We start from the raw sequence: 17,335 nt of genomic DNA, 5'->3' as shown, positions 1-17,335 counted from the left end.
CTAACCGGTAAGAAGAAGGCTTTTCCCTGATACTATCTCGCAAGTCAACTTTCTGGCTAATAAATTCTGTGTTGGCGTGATAATATCAACCTCCGAAAAAGAGATAACATCCTCAGATTCCTCATTGGACTTTGATGAAGTACCGGCATTTTCATCTGCAATTTCCATCAGATTATTAGTAAATAAGGAACAGCCTAGAAGATTAGATAAAACACTAACCAGATTGTGCAGCATCAAGAAGTTCCTCAAGTTCAAAAATCCAATGAACACCACTAGACAGTTCGATGAACTTTCTATGCAGCTCCAAGATGTCACCAAAGGCCAAGAAGCTTTGAGATACAACTGATGCCAAAAACCGCAATGCTTGTGCAAGCTCACCTGCTAACAAAAAAAATCCACTCACATCCAAACCAAAAAAATAAAAGCCTAAATTTCATTTGGTTCAGGTAATCGATTCACAACTACTAAACTATTTCCAATTGTGGTAAACAAATGTCATGATGAATCGGAATTGAGAATGGGAATTGACCTTGAGTGGAAGTCAATGAACGATCAACTTTGTGCTCCATATCATATAACAAGCTCAATCCCCAAGTAACATTGTGGGGTAGTTGTTTGGTGACAAAGTCATCCAGTACTCCAAATAACCATTTCTTCCTCAGAAGTATTTTAGCATGAGCAAGAAGCTCATTAAATCTTGACTCAATCATCTGTCAGACAAACCATATTCAAGTAGTATTATTATTATTAATATTATATTCCAAAATTCTCCTTTGTGGAAGGAAATATAAAAAAGAAAGAGGAGAGGCGTTACCGCTTTTTCTCGAGCACCACCTCCAAAGGAAGCAACCGATTCAGCATGTGTACGCAGCCTCTCGTGCATGGAGTCAAATATCACCTGGATCAGCATTTCCAACAATCTACAGGGCATTTGAGTTGGCATGGTCTGAATTTGTTGGTGTCACAACAAGAATTAAACAGTTGGGAGCCTTAATGCATGACATTATCATTGTTCTGATGCGAGAGTTATGTCAAGAACATTAGGAGAGAAAATCTTTAAACGAATTTGCTTGTCAGAAACACCTTTGTTTCCCCCTGCTTCCCTGTCAGCCTCAGCCTATAGTATCCAGATTGTAAATTAAGAATTCAGTGATCTAATCTCACTTGACAAGAATATAAAGTGCTTGAACTTTCTATTTAGAGGCTCATGATCATACATAATTTAAGGACACAATTACTCTGTTAACATGTAAACAACAAAATTCTATCAGATGAAAGTTTCTGTAGGTAGTAAAATTGGTCTAGGGAACTAATTTTATGAATATGAACAATGATTTTACTCCGTATTAATCTTTCACAGGTAGTAGAGTTGAACAAGCTATGATATAATATCACTGAAGCAACAATCCCTTGTTCACCAAACTTGGCTACACTTCCATGACTCAAATGTTGAGACAACTGATTTATACATATCCAAGATCAAGTCATTGGCCTTATCTCCAATAGCATTAATAGCAACCCGATGAAAAAAAATGCCCAACTAGTAAGTCATTTTACATATTTACAACCACATTTTTTACGATAAATGAAAAAATAAAAAAAAATACCTGGAGGCCATATTTGTCGGATTGAACAGTCATATTAGATAAAATTTCCATATTTGTAACTTGGAGGCCATATTTATACCTCCATTTGCATTCCTGCTAATAATTCCACAACTGGATCATGCATGTTACTTGTAATTCCAACTAATTTTAAAGCTAAAGAGTTAGCCAATCCCATGTGGCCATCTATTCTTGAAAGCCATACCTGTCAAGATTGAAAAGTCTAATTGTGATTAAGTGGGGTTTAATTACAGTTTATATAATTTGTATTTAGTTTTTTCTTACAGGATGATGAGGTGTAATATAAGCATATCATAGTTGGAAGTACATTAAAATTTAAGTCTTGATGAGAAAAAAATAGAATTTTCAAAATACAATTAATGGCTTGTAAGATAAATATATTTAAAGTATAATGTTATAATGATGAAAGAAATGCACAAATAAATTAAAGTATGTTGCTATGATTTGCATTTAGCCCTAAACTGAAAAGAACAAAACACAAATGTTATATGTATATCATATGAAGAAGGTGAGGAATTTTAGAACCTGGAGTCCTCCAAAAAGCAAATGGACATGAGAATCAATAAATCCATGGATCAACAACTTGGTCTAGAAGGCAAGTGAAGATGGTTTTCACGTTGGTTGCAAGATTATCAGGCTGTACACAATCCATCCCATGCCCTTTCTTCAACAACACTTCAGATCAGGGGCAATATAGTCCGGTGTCCCCACTGTTGAAAACGCCTTCTCTCACATAAACAAGCAATCTGTGGTCATCTTCACATCAATATCCAATCAATTTCACCAAATTGGGATGTCTGAGCTGACCAAGGAAATTAACTTCAGTCTACAACAAAAAACGCCATTACAGATATAGATTAGAATGGTATAAGGAAGATAAAACAAAACAAAGAACTAGTTGTTAGAAGGACAGAGAACTAGAGGAGCTTACAAGCCATTCTCTGTGGCCTTGAAGACCCTCCCAAACATTTTAAAAAACTAAAAACAAACTCACCTCGTAAGATTTATCTTGAGATTCAACGTAGCTTCTTGAAACCTACATGAATCACGAAATAAATTTATATAAAAATAAAAAGAAAATAAAATATTTATCACGAATAAATAAATAAAAAGGAACCTCGGGCCCATTGAAATTCCCCTTATCTAATATGGCTGGTGACTTTGGTGAAAAGAGTGGTTCTTTAGCTTGTGCAATGGCTGAAGTTGATGGATTTGGAGGAAGATAAACCACTTTTAATTTGCACTCTTCCAATTTACACCCTGGTTCTTTAGTAAACTGTTTTATAAAAATCATTATATAGTAAAAATTCTTGATTTTATAAAAAATTATTTTTTGGATCAAAATCAAGCATATTTAGTTCCTTCTTCCCCTTTATCTTAGATCTCAAATGTTAACCATTTACACAAAGAATTAGAAAAAGGTGAAAGGGTAAATTGGGTATATCATATAATATGTTCTTACTTACCATTTCAGGGGTTATGTCCTTAGGAGTTGCTCCAGGGCTTGCAATTACACTCTGAAGGAGAAATTTATCTTTACATTGCATGTCAGGAGGAGCATCTTTCTGAGCTTGCATTGTTACTGTAGCAAAACAGATAAAATAATGAAAGTATAAAAGCTTAGCTTCTTTTGATTGTAAGGAATTTGAAGTTTGAGTCTCATTCTGTAGCTTAGAATCTAACAATATCGGTTCAAAATAATGAGTAAGAGGCCTAAATGAATGATCAATCACATAAATTGGGTTTAACAGGTAATTTGTAGAATAAATTGATTTCAATTCTGAGCTTGGGTATGGCAAATTGAATTATAGAAGCTAATGGAGGCAGAGATTTGAGACCAACCCAAACATTCTTATCAATATAGCCCTTGTAAACAGCCTTTGTTACAGAATTACCTGTCATGAGGGCAATATCTTGAAGTAAAGCTTTCTTTCGTTCCCCAACACCAGGACATTTCACAATAGCAACCCTAAGTAAACCTTGATTTCTGTTAACAATTAGGGTTTCAAGAACTGAGATTAAGATATCTTCAGCAAAAATGAGCAAAGGGACACTTAATTGAGTACACTTTTCTAGCAATGGGACAATTTCTTTCACAGATGATATCTTTTGATCTGTTATCAGGACTTTAGCATTTTCAAATTCCACAGACAAATTGTTCTGATTTATGACAAAATGAGGTGACATGTATCCTTTGTCGATCTGTAGGGAAAGTATTCATGGATAGACATTAAAATATGAAAATGAAAAAGATAAAAAGAATGTATGAATAAAATATCACAAGATGTATTTCACTTGATACCTTCATTCCTTCTTCAACAATCACAGAAGTTTCACTTGATGAAGAAGATTCAATAGAAATTATTCCATCATGACCGATTTTATCAATGGCTTCATCAATTAAGTTTCCAATAAATTCATCATTTCCAGCAGAGATGGAAGCTATGGCTGTGAACAGGAAGAAAAGAATCTTTAGAGTTTAGAGAATCTGATGAAAGAAAACACTAAAAAGAAAAGAAATTTACCTTTTATATCATCTCTTTTGCTGACTGGAATCATTTTCTTTTTCAAAACTTTGATCAATTCTTTGAGACAAACAATTTTGACCAATAAGAACATTGATCACAAATCACATATATCTTAACAGTAAACAGGGGAAGAAAAGAAGCATACTAGCAAAGAATAAGACCAGGACCGAGTCGAGAAGTACTAACCCTCGTAGATGTCGAGGAGTGTTAGAGGGATTACGGAGAATCAGATAAGGTCGGCGAAGAAGGAACCTTAACAGATGAAGAGGGTGTCAGTGGGATTACGAAGAAGCAGCTCCATCGAGCTTACCCTAGCACCGACTTTGAATGGAGAATGTGAAATCTTGCTTGGAAGGCGACGTATTACTGACGTACCATAGCAGAATGAAGACGGAGTACTTCCACGATGAAGAAGTCGGCATTTCAGTTCATGCATCGTTATCTTTGAGTTGTGAGAGAGATTACACTAAGAAATTGAAAGAGGATGCGATGGAATGATGAGTGGGAATAAACCCTAAAAATGGATCGACAAATTTGCCCCTGAAATTTGGTTTACCGCGCTGCTCTCATTATCTCCGGATGAGCTGCTAGTGAGAACCCCGACACCAGAGGACTCTCCAACATATTCTCTACCACTGCTCGTCTCGACGTTGACGATGGCGGAGGGTCGGCGATGGTGGAGGGTCGACGACCATGAAAGAGCACATAGCGGTGGCCGGAGTGCGAGGGGAGTAGTTGGCGGTCGATGTGGGGAGGGGAAAGATGAATCGTCGATTGTGGGGATAAAGAACGATGCGTCAAAAAATGCTTAGGGCAAAGAGGGAAAGAGGGAAGGGAAAGCGGGCTTTTCTAATTTTTGGGTTTTCTTTTCCCGCTTGCAACTAAACAACCCGTGTTTCATTAAAAAATATAAAACGACATGTCTAGATGACGCACGTTCTATATTATAAGCGCCCTCCGTGTTTTTTTTCTGACACTAATTTTAGGGTACGCAAAAATGCGTGTCTGAAATCCTTAAAATTTTTAAAGAGATGACATTATTTTTAGGTTACCCACTTTTGCGTGTTATAAATCAATGCGTATCATAAAATGCGCATCGTAAAAGGCTGTTTTTCTAGTAGTGATTGTATTTTGCAGCAAAAAATGACACTCTTGAAGAAAAAAAGACTAAAATCAATAAAAGTTGGATACTTAGAGGACTGGACCTGAAACTAGGAGCTTAAGGAAGAAGAAATCGAGTATTTTTTATTTCCCGTGACGTGGAGTTATACACCTCACATCGTGAATTATAGAAGATTCTCAATTCCATGCATAAAGATGAAGCTCCAACGTGACACAACACCTTTCACGTCGTGAACATGTATCCTTAGAAGATTCATATACGGTGAAGTACATTTTCCATGGCACATACAGGATATACACTTTTTTCATGTCGTGACACCCTTATGGTCATGGAAGACCTATTTTATGGAAGCTATAAAAACAAAACATTATATTGACTTTGAGAGAGAGAGAGAGAGAGACAACTTCTGGATAGAAACCTATGATTGAGAAGCGAAAATTAACCTTCTAAGAACCCTTGGAAGGAAGGATAGTATTAGAGATCAAGAGATCAAAAGATTGGAGCGAGGAATTCACATCATTCATTTGGTTTGCATAGATCTAATCATTTCTAGCTTAGTTATCCATGTGATTATGTGTTTCTTTTATGCAATTATGAGCTAAATCATTAGACTTTCATTTAGTAATGATGCACCCTAATACTCTGCATTAGTTTCTACTTTTCATGTACTTATGAAGTTGGTTTGGCTTGTGTTTGATATATCAAAGCCTAGCATGTTGATAGTTTTAATCTTTGTTGCTTATAGCTTCAAGTTTTGTGTAATTGAATGATCACTTTATTGCATGAACTTGTTTACCTAGTTGTTTATAAATATTAAATTGCTAAAGCTAGTGATTCACCAAATCCTAGAATAGTTGATAAAGATAGTTACTTTAACTATGCTAGAGAACATAATTGGAGCACATTGTGTTTTGGTAATTCGTCTAGAACATAGATAATTAATCTTAGATATATCCTACATGTAATGAAAAGTTTTGTGTAAAGATGATGGCCAAGAAGCAGAGGACCATTTCATCTTGTCTGCTTCGGAATGGACTTTGGTAGGAGGTTCCCTGATGGCTTGAAGTCCTAAAATCACATCTTTTGCTAAGTCACCTCTTCATCTTCAACCTTTTCAATATCAATAGCTTCCATTTTCACAACTTCTTCATCAGTAGATTCATCTCGGAATGTATAGTCTGAGACGAATTTCCATTGTATCGTTCTTCTTTCTCCCTATTGCATGGGACGACCCTGTCTCCGATGAAAGTACATATTCTAACCTGATATCCTCTAATCGTTCGAATACTTATTGAAAACTTATATTGAACTACTTGGTGAGAGCATCATATGCCTCTGTTGTAGGAGCTTGAGCTTTGAGGTGAGCAAAGTTTTCATCAAGAATAACAAGTATCTAATCAAATTTGTGGTTCAAAACATCCACAATATGTCAGGTTGAATGAATGAGCTTGATGATCATCTCTTGCGTGACCATGTTCATGGCATCTTTTTGACGAATCTCTTTCTCAAGCCTTTGAATTTGCTTCTCATGATGAACATGAGTCTTCTTGATAAGTTCATTGGTAGCATTAATCATATCATCATGGATTTTACGCAAGATGGTGGTGGTGGAGATGTGATGTTCGACATTGTCATTGTATTTTTTCTCAACTTCTTCGATAGTACGCTTGAGAAAAAGAGAATTAAGTTGGTCTAACTGGTTGGCTATGTCAATTTCTGAGGGAGCAACAAATTGGATCTTAGAAAGATACTTGAGCATAAGTTTGAGTTTGGAATCAAGACCTGCTACTTTATTATCGAGTTTTGTGTCAAGGCTTGTGTCACACCCCCAAACCAGGATGGCGGAAATGTCCGGGGGTGGGATGAATTTCATGTATAGTATCATAACAGTTGAATAATAGTAAAGAAAGCAAACACAACCATCATATATATAATTGAAAAGGTTACATTGTTTCATGAGTTACATGTTTGAAAATCAATTACAATATGATGACAAAAATGATTTGTCTGACGCCTTAGTGTCTCATCCTCAAAAGCTTTTGATTTCCTATATTAGTTATTACCTGAGAATACAAGTAGTTTTGAAAAGTTTCAACAATTAAGTTGGTGAGTTTATAAGCTTTTGTAATGTAGTGTTGAAATCCTTTCTTTGTAAAAGTAGTGTTTGTTCCAGAAAAATCCTATATTTTCCTTGTAAAATGAGTTGCAGTCTTAAAATCAAAGAACGAAATGTACAAGTATTTTCCATACTTATATTAGTGTATGCAGTTTTAAATAACATAAAACTGTTCGAGTGAATGAAACCCCGTAAACTATATGTATCGTTGTTTCCCTGTGTGAGTTATTATAACCGTGCTAACGACATAGATGGCCTGTTACGACATTATTCAGGCGTCAGAATGTTATGACATTTGTCACCCCAGACCTGCCAGTCTAGTTGTTGCAAGCAGTTTAGGTGCGGGATTGTCAATCCCAAAATACATCTATACACAAATATCACGCTCTCCTTACAAGAGACCCTGGTTATAATAGAGGACTTGGTAGGTACATTGGTGTGTACTTGAAGAATTTAGCTTACGAATTTGATTTAATGAGTTTACGTGCAGTGTGAATGAAATACCCTTTTTATAGTGGAAATGAAACCTTCCGTAGTGAGTTCGTAGTGCTAATTAACCATAAACTATACCTATTATAGTTTATCATAAATGTTTGTAGTGATGAAAAACCCTTATGTGTATGATTATACCTTTTTATGAAAGTAAAATAGCATGAAATATAATCAATATGTATTTCTATAATATTACACACTTTGATGAACATGTTACAAAGTGTTAATGAACCATAAACCATTTTTGCAGTTTAATCCTTTTCTATCTGTGTTTTTAGAAAATTTATTGAAAAATCATCGTAAGTCGAAATCTAAATCTATAAACTTTGAGAGTTTAGAAAATAAGTCTACTTTGTCCATAATTTTTTATGGACTTTATTAGTCTCTAACCAGTGTGATAATGTCCATTTTCACTGACTAGTCTGAAACGTATTATGAAATTATAGACAGTTTTGTAAAAATCACCATAAATTGTAGAAAAATCATATGAATGTTTTCGAGTAGTCCTTAGAAAGGTAAAAACCTGATCTATTTTCATATTGAACAGTTTTGAAAAATATTAAGTTTAACATAGTCAAAAAATTATGTGAACAGGACACATCCTAGGATTACCCTAGGGAAACCTTTGACTCCACCCAAACCAGTCCTCAGCTGCTGGAGGCCTCCTTGCAATTCCAATTAGCCACTACCTGAATACCATCACATGCAATGAGGCTCGGATAATCCTTCGAGTAAAAGACTCATCCCTACAACGGTTAGACTCAAACGAGAGCTGCGCAATAGTGTCAAATCCGGCACTCTGATATTATCTAACCATGACCACATGTGACGTTATGTATTCACCTAATGGCTAACTCCCATCACTCAAAGTTCCACTAAGCACAAAGCAAGCAACATTCGAATAAAGGAAACATACTCATGCAAACTATTCTCATAATCAAGAAACTGTACTAGCATACAATGCTAAGCTCATGCTATCAAGCATACCCTACACAGGCTATCCTACTACTGCTTACTCACTATTAGCATGCAATTCTCATCAAGCTGAAACACATAAAGCAGGCACATAAGGCATCCTCCAAGATCCTTGGTCCTATACTACCATGTTGTTCTACTGAAACTGGAACTGATAATATAAACTTGTATGGGTAATTTGGGAGTACTTACTTGAGCTCGGCTAATCGCACGCACCACACCTTTTTCTCTTTATCAAAACACTTTTTCCTTCTAAGTTCTTTTTCAAAAATCTTTTCAAAAATGTTTTTCCTTTGAAAATCTTTTACCGTTTCCTTAGTTTGAATTCAGACACACCGGGAAGTGTATCCGAATCCCTCAAACCAAGGCTCTGATACCAACTTGTAACATCCCAAAATATGAACCAAAAATTTTTGTTTAATCATTACTAAAATCATTAGATCAATACCATAGAATAAAACTCATACGTCAACATATCAAAACCATAACAAAGTATCACAAGAAAATTGTATCAAGACTGTATCAAATCATGTCAATGAAAAGCTAAATCAATTCCCAAGACAAGAACTGAAGCCGTGGTGTGTGTGATGCCATCATCCCAAGCTCTTCCCTTTACTTGCGGAAGTACCTGAAACCAAAACTGAAACTGTAAGCACGAAGCTTAGTGAGCTCTCCCAAACTACCACATACCATACAATAACATATAAACACATACTGGGCCTTGCCCACTGCATCAGACCGAAGTCCAGAAATTGCAACGGACCGCAGTCCAGAACTAACTAGGGCCTTTCCTACTACATCGAACCGAAGCCCGGAAACTGCATCGGGTCGAAGCCCGGAACTAACCGGGACCTTTTCCCGTGCATCAGACCGAAGTCCGGAACTAACTGCATCGAATCGAAATCCGGAACTAACTGGGACCTTGTCCCTTGCATCAGACCGAAGTCCGGAAACTAATTGAGCATAACATGGCATAGCATAAACATATAAACTAGCATAAGTACATATACTGCATACTACGTCGGACCGAAGTCTGGAACACATAATACAAACATACTTGAATCACAAAGACATCAAGCAATCTAACTACTCCATCGGACCGAGATCCGAAACTACTGCTAACTAAAATGGCCGGCATTGTGGCCGTAGACCCGTTCCTACTGGAAGGAAGACTCACCTCGTAGTCTAGTTGCTGAATGAATTGCTCTGGAATTTGTCTGTTGCTGCTCCGGTTTCACCCTGGCTCCAATTTCCATAAGTACACTCAAACAAATAGTGATAACTATACTGAGGGTAAAATGACTATTTTACCCATGGTCAAAGTCAACCTCTTGGTCAAAGTCAACATACAGTTGACCTGACTCGTCGAGTTGGGCCACCAACTCGTCGAGTCTCTACTCTCATTTCTCAATTCTGCTCGCTACTACTCGTCGAGTTTGGCATAGACTCAACGAGTTCCTCTTTGATACAAACACTTAGTCAATCTGCATCCGACTCACCGAGTTGTATGAACAACTCGTCGAGTTCTCCTTCATCATATGAACACTCCAACTGGGACTCGCCGAGTTGTATGAACAACTCGTCAAGTCTGTTCTTGAGATATGAAGATTATCTTAGACTCGCTGAGTCAAGGCATTGACTTGCCGAGTCCCTTCATGGATGAGTCCGATCTCCGACTCACTGAGTCCCCCTAAAACTCAATGGTTCCACTCGGCATAATACATAGAAGGGAAAACTCGAGGACTCGTGACCCGACTCGCCGAGTCTGAAGAACAAATCGTCGGGTCGGTTGCATGCAACTTCTATACAATCGATTCTGCTCAAAACCACTGCATACAATTTATAGATCTGGGTTCCTAAGGCTTGTTTACCACGTAAAGTTTCCAACTTTACGTGTACATATGCATGAAAAGGGATTTAAAGGCTCAAAAGACACTTAAAAGAGTAGATCTAGGGCTTTCATGCAAAATGGCTCCATAAAGGCAATAGATCTGGGCTCTTGAAGCTCAAACCTAGCTAGATTCAAAGGCCATTCCACTCAATATAATCTCTATATTACAATCAAGCTAGGAAATGGATAAAGATGGCTTAAATGGGGTTTCTAAAAGAGAAATCATCATGGCAACATAAAAGATCCGAAATATACCTCAATGGACTCTGGATTGAGTTCTAGATCCTTGCTCTTCTCCTTCTCCTTGGTCCTTCCTTCCTTCTCTTCTTCAAACTTCAAGGAAAAGCCAACAAACACTCAAATCACAAAGGGGAGGGTTAGGGTTTGCTAAAGGATGCTCTGAGAGTGAATGGGGCGAGTTTGGGGCTCATAACATGGTTTAAATAGGATGGAAAACCCGTGGATCTAGGGTTTCTTCCAAACTGGCGGACTCGCCGAGTCCAGGATATAGACTCGCTGAGTTGCCAACTTAAACGTGCTCAATATCTCGACTCTACTCGGCGAGTCGGGCCTACAACTCGTCGATTCCCAGCTAAAATGCCAAAAAGACATAGATTAAAATACATACCAGGAACCAGGTGTTACACTCCAGTTATCTTCTTCGATCGTATCATATTTAGAATCACATTTTTGAGTTATTGGGTTTATAAAATGAAGTCGTTTGAGCATGTTCTTATGAAATCTGATTTCAGATCTACCGTTGTTTACCATAAAGATCAAGTTTTTAAGCTTGGGTTTTTGTGTGTTCATGTTCATCTTAGGAGGAAATCGAAATCTAAAGGATGAAATCGAATTCAAAGTGAGATCTGGAATCAAAATCAAAATATGAAAGAGGAAATCGATTTCAGGAACACAACTGCAAATGATTCCATCTTCATATGTGTTCATTTGTTCATCTTCTTTTCCTACCTTCGATTAGAAATCCATCTCCCATTTTTCCCGATTTAACCCTACCATGATCCATGATTTCAGTGACAATAATTTCACAGGTTCAATATCATTGCTTCCTATGATATCAAGAATAAAGAAGAAGATCGATTATCCATCCAGTGTTAGGGTAAATTGGGAATGTTTGAAGTTATTGGATGCATCAAAGAATAAGATCGCAAGTGAAATCCTTAAAAGTATTGTTAATCGTAGAAATTTCGCCGAAAAAAATGATAGGAGATGTTGTTAGAGGTAAGAAATGTTGGAAATGTCGCCGCAGGTGAAATCCCTAAAAGTCTTGTTAATCTTAATACACTTATTTCTAATGGAACTTGGTGCTTGTACCTCAACCCCTGACTACAAACGTTGTTAACTATTTTTGACTATTTAAAAATTAACATAATGCAGATGGCTTGTTAGCTTAGTATAAGGCACGTCTCGTTGCCAATGGTCATAGTCAGCGACCTAATATTGATTGTGATGAGACTTTCAGCCCGGTTGTCAAGCCAGCTACTATCTGGATTGACTTCAGCTTGGTTATTTCACACCATTGGTCAGTTCACTAGTTGGATATGAAAAATGGATTTCTCCATGGTCACCTATAGGAGATTCTCTACATGTATCAATGCTCGAGTTTTCATGATAGATCTTTTTCGGATTATGTTTACTTACTTTAGAATCCTTATATGGACTCAAGCAGTCACCTCGAGTGTGGTATCATCAATTTGCTCAAATTTGTATAGGGTTCGGGTTCACTAAAAACAAATTTGTTTCTTCTTTAGTCATCTACAAATAGGGTGCTCAGATTTCTTATTTATTGCTCTATGTTGATGATATTGTTTTAACTGCTTCATCTTCTAGTCTTTTTTAGCAGATCATCACCACTATTCGTTGAAAGTTTGCTATGACTAACCTAGTCACTCTAAACTATTTTATGGGTATTGCAGTCACTATAGTTAACCATGACATGTTATTATCTCAATAGAAGTATGACACCGAGATTCTTGAGCGGGCTAAGATGCTCAATTGCAAACATGACCGCACTCCGACTTACACCTTAGCTAGGTTTGATAGCACATGACCTCCTGTCAATGACCCGACGCTCTACAGGAGCCTTGCAAGTGATCTTCAATACCTTACTTTCACAAGACCTGACATTGCATATGATGTTTAATAGGTCTGCCTTTACATGCATGATCCTCGACAACTTTACTTCACCGCTCTTAAGCGTATTTTGAGAGATATTTGTGGTACTGTCGATTACGACCTACAGTTATATGCTTTTTCGTCTCGTTTGTGGTCTGATTGCTTACTCTGATACTGATTAGGCTAGATGCCCCTTTACACGTCGCTCCACCTCTGGCTACTATATTTTTATAGGTCATAACTTTCTCTCATGGTATTCCAAGAAAAAGGGTACCATCTCCAAGTCCAGTGTTGAGGGTGAGTATTGGGGTGTTGCAAACACGGCTGCTGAGACGTGATGGCTGCGTAACTTGATCTGTGAGCTTCATTACCCCCTATTTTCCGATACGCTTGTGTACTGTGATAACATCAGTGTCATTTATTATCTATCAATCTGGTTCAACATCAACACACAAAACACATTGATATCAATATTCACTTGGTGCGAGACAAAGTTGCTATGGTCAGATTCGTGTCTTGCATGTCCTATCTTCGTCTCAGTATGTTGACATCTTCGCCAAAGGCCTTCCTTCGACTTTGATTCTTGATTTTAAATCCAGTTTGAATGTTCGTTTTCAACCTACTATTCTGATTGCAGAGGGATGTTAGTTGTGTATATTCATTGTATTCTATATATTTATGTTGTATTCTTTTATTGTGTGGCTCATGTATAGTTAACCAACATTCATAACCCTTAATTTAGTTGTATTATATAATTAGTGGAATGCAATTATTGAAGTTATAAGAAAATCATTTCTATACAAGTATGTTCATTACTTCATTATTAGTATGTATTCTTGATTATTGTGTTCTTGCATTTTGGAGAGAGAGAGAGAGAGAGAGAGAGAGAGAGAGAGAGAGAGAGAGAGAGAGAGAGAGAGAGAGAGAGAGAGAGAGAGAGAGAGAGATTATTTTTTCTTTTAATCAAGAAGAATATAAACAAAATGTTAACTAAAATAAAATAATTTTCTTTTATATAATAAAAGACCAACCAAGTTAAAAAAAAATAAAAAAATAAAAAAATAAAAAAATAAAAAATAAAAAATAAACCACAGGGACCAAATACGTAGAAGTTTCTAACGTTACCCTTTAAGCATATGACAACTTGCATAACTTTGTCAAAATATTATACCTGGTGTCGGCGGGAGCCGGGAGTTATAGTCGGCTAGCTAGTGGTCCACGGCCTATTAGTTCCCGGGATCTTTTGGTCATGGGCCTAAGCCCAATTATATATACTTTCAGACTGACTTGCATCGTTTTCATACATTTTGATATTTCTTGTCGGCGGTTTCCAATTCCTTACTTTCTTTCACTTATTTTTTTGTCCCATTTACTCCGTTAATTTTGCCAGGTGATAACACATCCACATTTCCCGATCTCTCCGCTGCTGTAAGATTTTCACACGCAGAATCTGCATTCATCTTCTATCCCTGTGCTTCTATTCTATATATATAAAATCAATTTCTAGATTTTGATCCAAATCCAAATCATATAATGTGCTAAGCTAGATCTACGTCGGCATACTGATAACTGATCTGAAGCAACTTCCATCTTTTTCTCTGTCTTCAGGTTTAATGGCTAGCAAGATAGATCATGATTACGATTACTTACTCAAGATCGTCTTAATTGGCGACTCCGGCGTCGGGAAAACCAACATTTTGTCGCGGTTTACCAGGAACGAGTTCTTCCTCGAGTCCAAAGCCACCATTGGCGTCGAATTTGCTACCAGAACTCTCCAGGTTTCAATTCCTTAGCAGATCTACAATCATTATAACTTATATAACATTCTCTGTATTTGCTATAAGCTGGATCCATGATTTGATCGCAGGTTGAGGGAAAAACAATAAAGGCACAGATATGGGACACAGCAGGGCAGGAAAGGTACAGAGCGATTACAAGTGCTTATTATCGAGGTGCAGTTGGAGCTCTTCTTGTGTACGACATAACTAAGAAGCCAACTTTTGATAATGTCCAGCGGTGGTTGAATGAGCTGAGAAACCACGCCGACGCCAATATCGTTGTCATGATGGCCGGAAACAAATCCGATCTGGAGCACCTCCGAGCAGTGGATGAACAAGATGGCAAATCATTTGCTGAAAAAGAAGGCCTTTCATTTCTCGAAACATCAGCACTTGAATCATATAACATCGAGAAAGCATTTCAAACTGTTTTGACTGAAATCTATCACATCATTAGCAAAAAAGCATTAGCAACGCAAGAAGCAGTCGGTGGTGCACCTGGAAAAGGGACCACCATTAATGTCGGTGACTCTGTCGCCTCATCTGCCACCACGAAGAGTTGTTGTTCATCTTGAGAGCCAAGATTCGGTATTTTTAGTTCTTGCTTCTTTGTTCATTTACATAAAGGAAATAGTGTGAAACTGTGAATTGTGAAAGTGTACGTTTTAAGGACATGTTATTACTATTATTATTATTATTATAAAGATTCAATCTGTGCAGTTACATGATGAACTCCGTATCTACCTTCACATAAATCTTTAACTTTGTGAAGAATTTCATTCGAATCGATATTTGTTTTGATTGTTACATGACAAGATAATACTATTTTTCCCCTTGTGATTGCCCACACATGTAGATCATGAACATCATCAACTCCATTGATGCTGTTTAAATCTTTTTTCAAACTAACAACATCGAATTCACTTGGTGTGCTCTCCATTAATATAGAAATTATGTTTTTAACCATTGGTAGAGTTGTAGCTAGAGCAAAAACAGAGGAGATCAAAGTACAAACCAAATCAACCATTAACCAATCTGGTTTCAACCATATCACCAATCCAGCTATCATCACTCCAATCGATTGAATCATATCCGATATCACATGCAAATATGCCCCTTCAATGTTTATGTTCATTCTCCCACTCTTTCCTTTAGAAGTTGACTCCACCAGATTTGAACTCTCTTCTTCATTCACATCATGCCCATGATCATGATCATGTCCATGTCCATGACCATGACCATGATCATGACCTAGCCAGATGACCATGATGAAGTTGATTACAAAACCAAAAGCTGAAATGGCAAACATTAATCCACCATTCACGTCTGATTGTTTATGAATGATTCTTTTGATTGCTTCGGAGATCAAGTACCCAGAAATGACCCAAATCATTTGTACAGATAAAAGAGCACCCAAAACCTCGATTCGACTGAATCCAAATGACTGATGTGGAGTTGCTTTCCCAACTGAAGCCCAAACAGAAACCAGAGAGATTGAGAATCCACCAATGTCAGTGAGTAAATGAGCTGCATCTGAAAGAACAGCTAAACTATTTGATTTTAAACCTCCGATAATCTCAACTGCCATTGCGATTATGTAAAAGAATATGAGTCCAGAGAGCTTGGCTGTAGATCTGGATCGTTGTTCTGAATCAGAAACATTATGTTCTTGTTTGGAGAAATAGCAACAACGATCACAACAGAGTTTTTTCAGCTTCGAAGCTTTTACCATTTCCAGTTCTGGGAGATGGTGATCTGTGACTGGAATCGGAATTGCAATATGATGATGTTCCATCTGCATTAGTAAATTAAGGCGATTAGATCTCATATTTTAACTTCGAATCATTCGTATTTTGAACAAAACCTTAAGAAAACAATCATAACTACCGATGATTCAACAAATAACATAGATCTATTAATACATAAGCTTCAAATGATCAAATCAAACACCAGCAGTCCAAAAAAAACGATTAATGGTGTTCGGAAGAGGTTCGAACTTTGAGCTTGACTCGTGGATTTGATGAATACCAACTACTACTTGATCAAATCAGCGGATTCGAGCAACATGTTGAGCTTAAAATAAACAGAGAGATCAAAACAAAGATATGTAATGATAGAGCGAAATTTTGGGTTGACTTATTACCTTAGAGTATGATCTGATGAAATTGAAATGGAGAAACTTGGACGAAAACCCTAGTTAGAGTTCAGAAGTTCCGATCTGAATGAATTCGTATTAAAGGTCGCGATTGTCACAAGTTGCATTGGTTTGTTCATATGCTAATGACAATTACGAAAGGGTCATGCTATCCACACCTGTAAAACGTGTAAAACATTTTGTTTTTTGAACAATATTTTTTTCAGACTTCTAAACATCCTGTTTTTCGAACAAGATTTTTTTTCAAACTTCTAATCTTCTAATTTCATATTTATATTAAAAAAAATCTCCCTACTTTATTCTCATATTTCATCATCTACCTCTACCCTATTTAATAATTGACATGCTTGTTAAACCATTTTTTTTTCTATCATCTCATGATTTGATTTTAACAGTTATCGTGATGATCAGTGAACATAAGGACAAATATGAAAAGAAATCAAATATTTTTTTTTGCCTTTTATTCCTATCAATCTCATATCCATTAGATCAAGAAAAAGTATCAAAACTAAAAAATAA

The 17,335-nt window shown here is 36.8% G+C and overlaps 3 protein-coding genes and 1 pseudogene across 4 annotated transcripts; 1 reads left to right on the top strand and 3 right to left on the bottom strand.

Annotated features, from left to right (window-relative positions):
* Positions 1-1,782, bottom strand: LOC145009913 (ABC transporter D family member 1-like). The gene is made up of 6 exons (XM_078968531.1): positions 1,687-1,782; positions 1,040-1,117; positions 815-946; positions 530-710; positions 220-378; positions 1-155 (listed from the first exon to the last, which is right to left on the bottom strand). The coding sequence occupies exons 1-6, from the start codon at positions 1,780-1,782 to the stop codon at positions 1-3; spliced, it is 801 nt and encodes a 266-aa protein (XP_078824657.1).
* A 1,617-nt stretch (positions 1,783-3,399) lies between these two features.
* LOC145009912 (chaperonin 60 subunit alpha 2, chloroplastic-like) lies at positions 3,400-4,184 on the bottom strand. Its single transcript, XM_078968530.1, has 4 exons — positions 4,151-4,184; positions 3,928-4,073; positions 3,468-3,827; positions 3,400-3,405 (listed from the first exon to the last, which is right to left on the bottom strand). The coding sequence occupies exons 1-4, from the start codon at positions 4,182-4,184 to the stop codon at positions 3,400-3,402; spliced, it is 546 nt and encodes a 181-aa protein (XP_078824656.1).
* A 9,634-nt stretch (positions 4,185-13,818) lies between these two features.
* On the bottom strand, positions 13,819-17,062 carry LOC145013374 (metal tolerance protein A1 pseudogene; annotated as a pseudogene). The gene is made up of 2 exons (XR_013664950.1): positions 16,805-17,062; positions 13,819-16,456 (listed from the first exon to the last, which is right to left on the bottom strand). The product of XR_013664950.1 is annotated as a metal tolerance protein A1 pseudogene (transcript).
* Positions 14,157-15,384, top strand: LOC145013375 (ras-related protein Rab2BV-like). The gene is made up of 3 exons (XM_078972166.1): positions 14,157-14,311; positions 14,492-14,661; positions 14,751-15,384. The coding sequence occupies exons 2-3, from the start codon at positions 14,497-14,499 to the stop codon at positions 15,234-15,236; spliced, it is 651 nt and encodes a 216-aa protein (XP_078828292.1). The 5' UTR covers positions 14,157-14,311; positions 14,492-14,496; the 3' UTR covers positions 15,237-15,384.
* Positions 17,063-17,335: the final 273 nt, after the last annotated feature.

This window comes from Lactuca saligna, chromosome 8 (genome assembly GCF_052625555.1).
Source record: "Lactuca saligna cultivar CGN05327 chromosome 8, ASM5262555v1, whole genome shotgun sequence".
Lineage (NCBI taxonomy): Eukaryota > Viridiplantae > Streptophyta > Magnoliopsida > Asterales > Asteraceae > Lactuca > Lactuca saligna.
The sequence above is the reverse complement of the archived record's forward strand: the minus strand, read 5'-3'. Positions and strand labels throughout refer to the sequence as shown.

What these genes read in the sequence shown, in the direction of transcription:
- LOC145009913 (XM_078968531.1), bottom strand. Translation starts at nt 1,782, where the DNA reads ATGGGATTGGCTAACTCTTTAGCTTTAAAATTAGTTGGAATTACAAGT. An exon ending in GTGGTGCTCGAGAAAAAGCG is followed by an intron (nt 711 to 814) that starts GTAACGCCTCTC and finishes TTTGTCTGACAG; the next exon opens with ATGATTGAGTCAAGATTTAA. An exon ending in TTCATTGACTTCCACTCAAG is followed by an intron (nt 379 to 529) that starts GTCAATTCCCAT and finishes TTTTGTTAGCAG; the next exon opens with GTGAGCTTGCACAAGCATTG.
- LOC145009912 (XM_078968530.1), bottom strand. Translation starts at nt 4,184, where the DNA reads ATGATTCCAGTCAGCAAAAGAGATGATATAAAAG. An exon ending in CAAAAGAGATGATATAAAAG is followed by an intron (nt 4,074 to 4,150) that starts GTAAATTTCTTT and finishes TCCTGTTCACAG; the next exon opens with CCATAGCTTCCATCTCTGCT. An exon ending in TTGTTGAAGAAGGAATGAAG is followed by an intron (nt 3,828 to 3,927) that starts GTATCAAGTGAA and finishes CTTTCCCTACAG; the next exon opens with ATCGACAAAGGATACATGTC.
- LOC145013375 (XM_078972166.1), top strand. Translation starts at nt 14,497, where the DNA reads ATGGCTAGCAAGATAGATCATGATTACGATTACTTACTCAAGATCGTC. An exon ending in TTGCTACCAGAACTCTCCAG is followed by an intron (nt 14,662 to 14,750) that starts GTTTCAATTCCT and finishes ATTTGATCGCAG; the next exon opens with GTTGAGGGAAAAACAATAAA.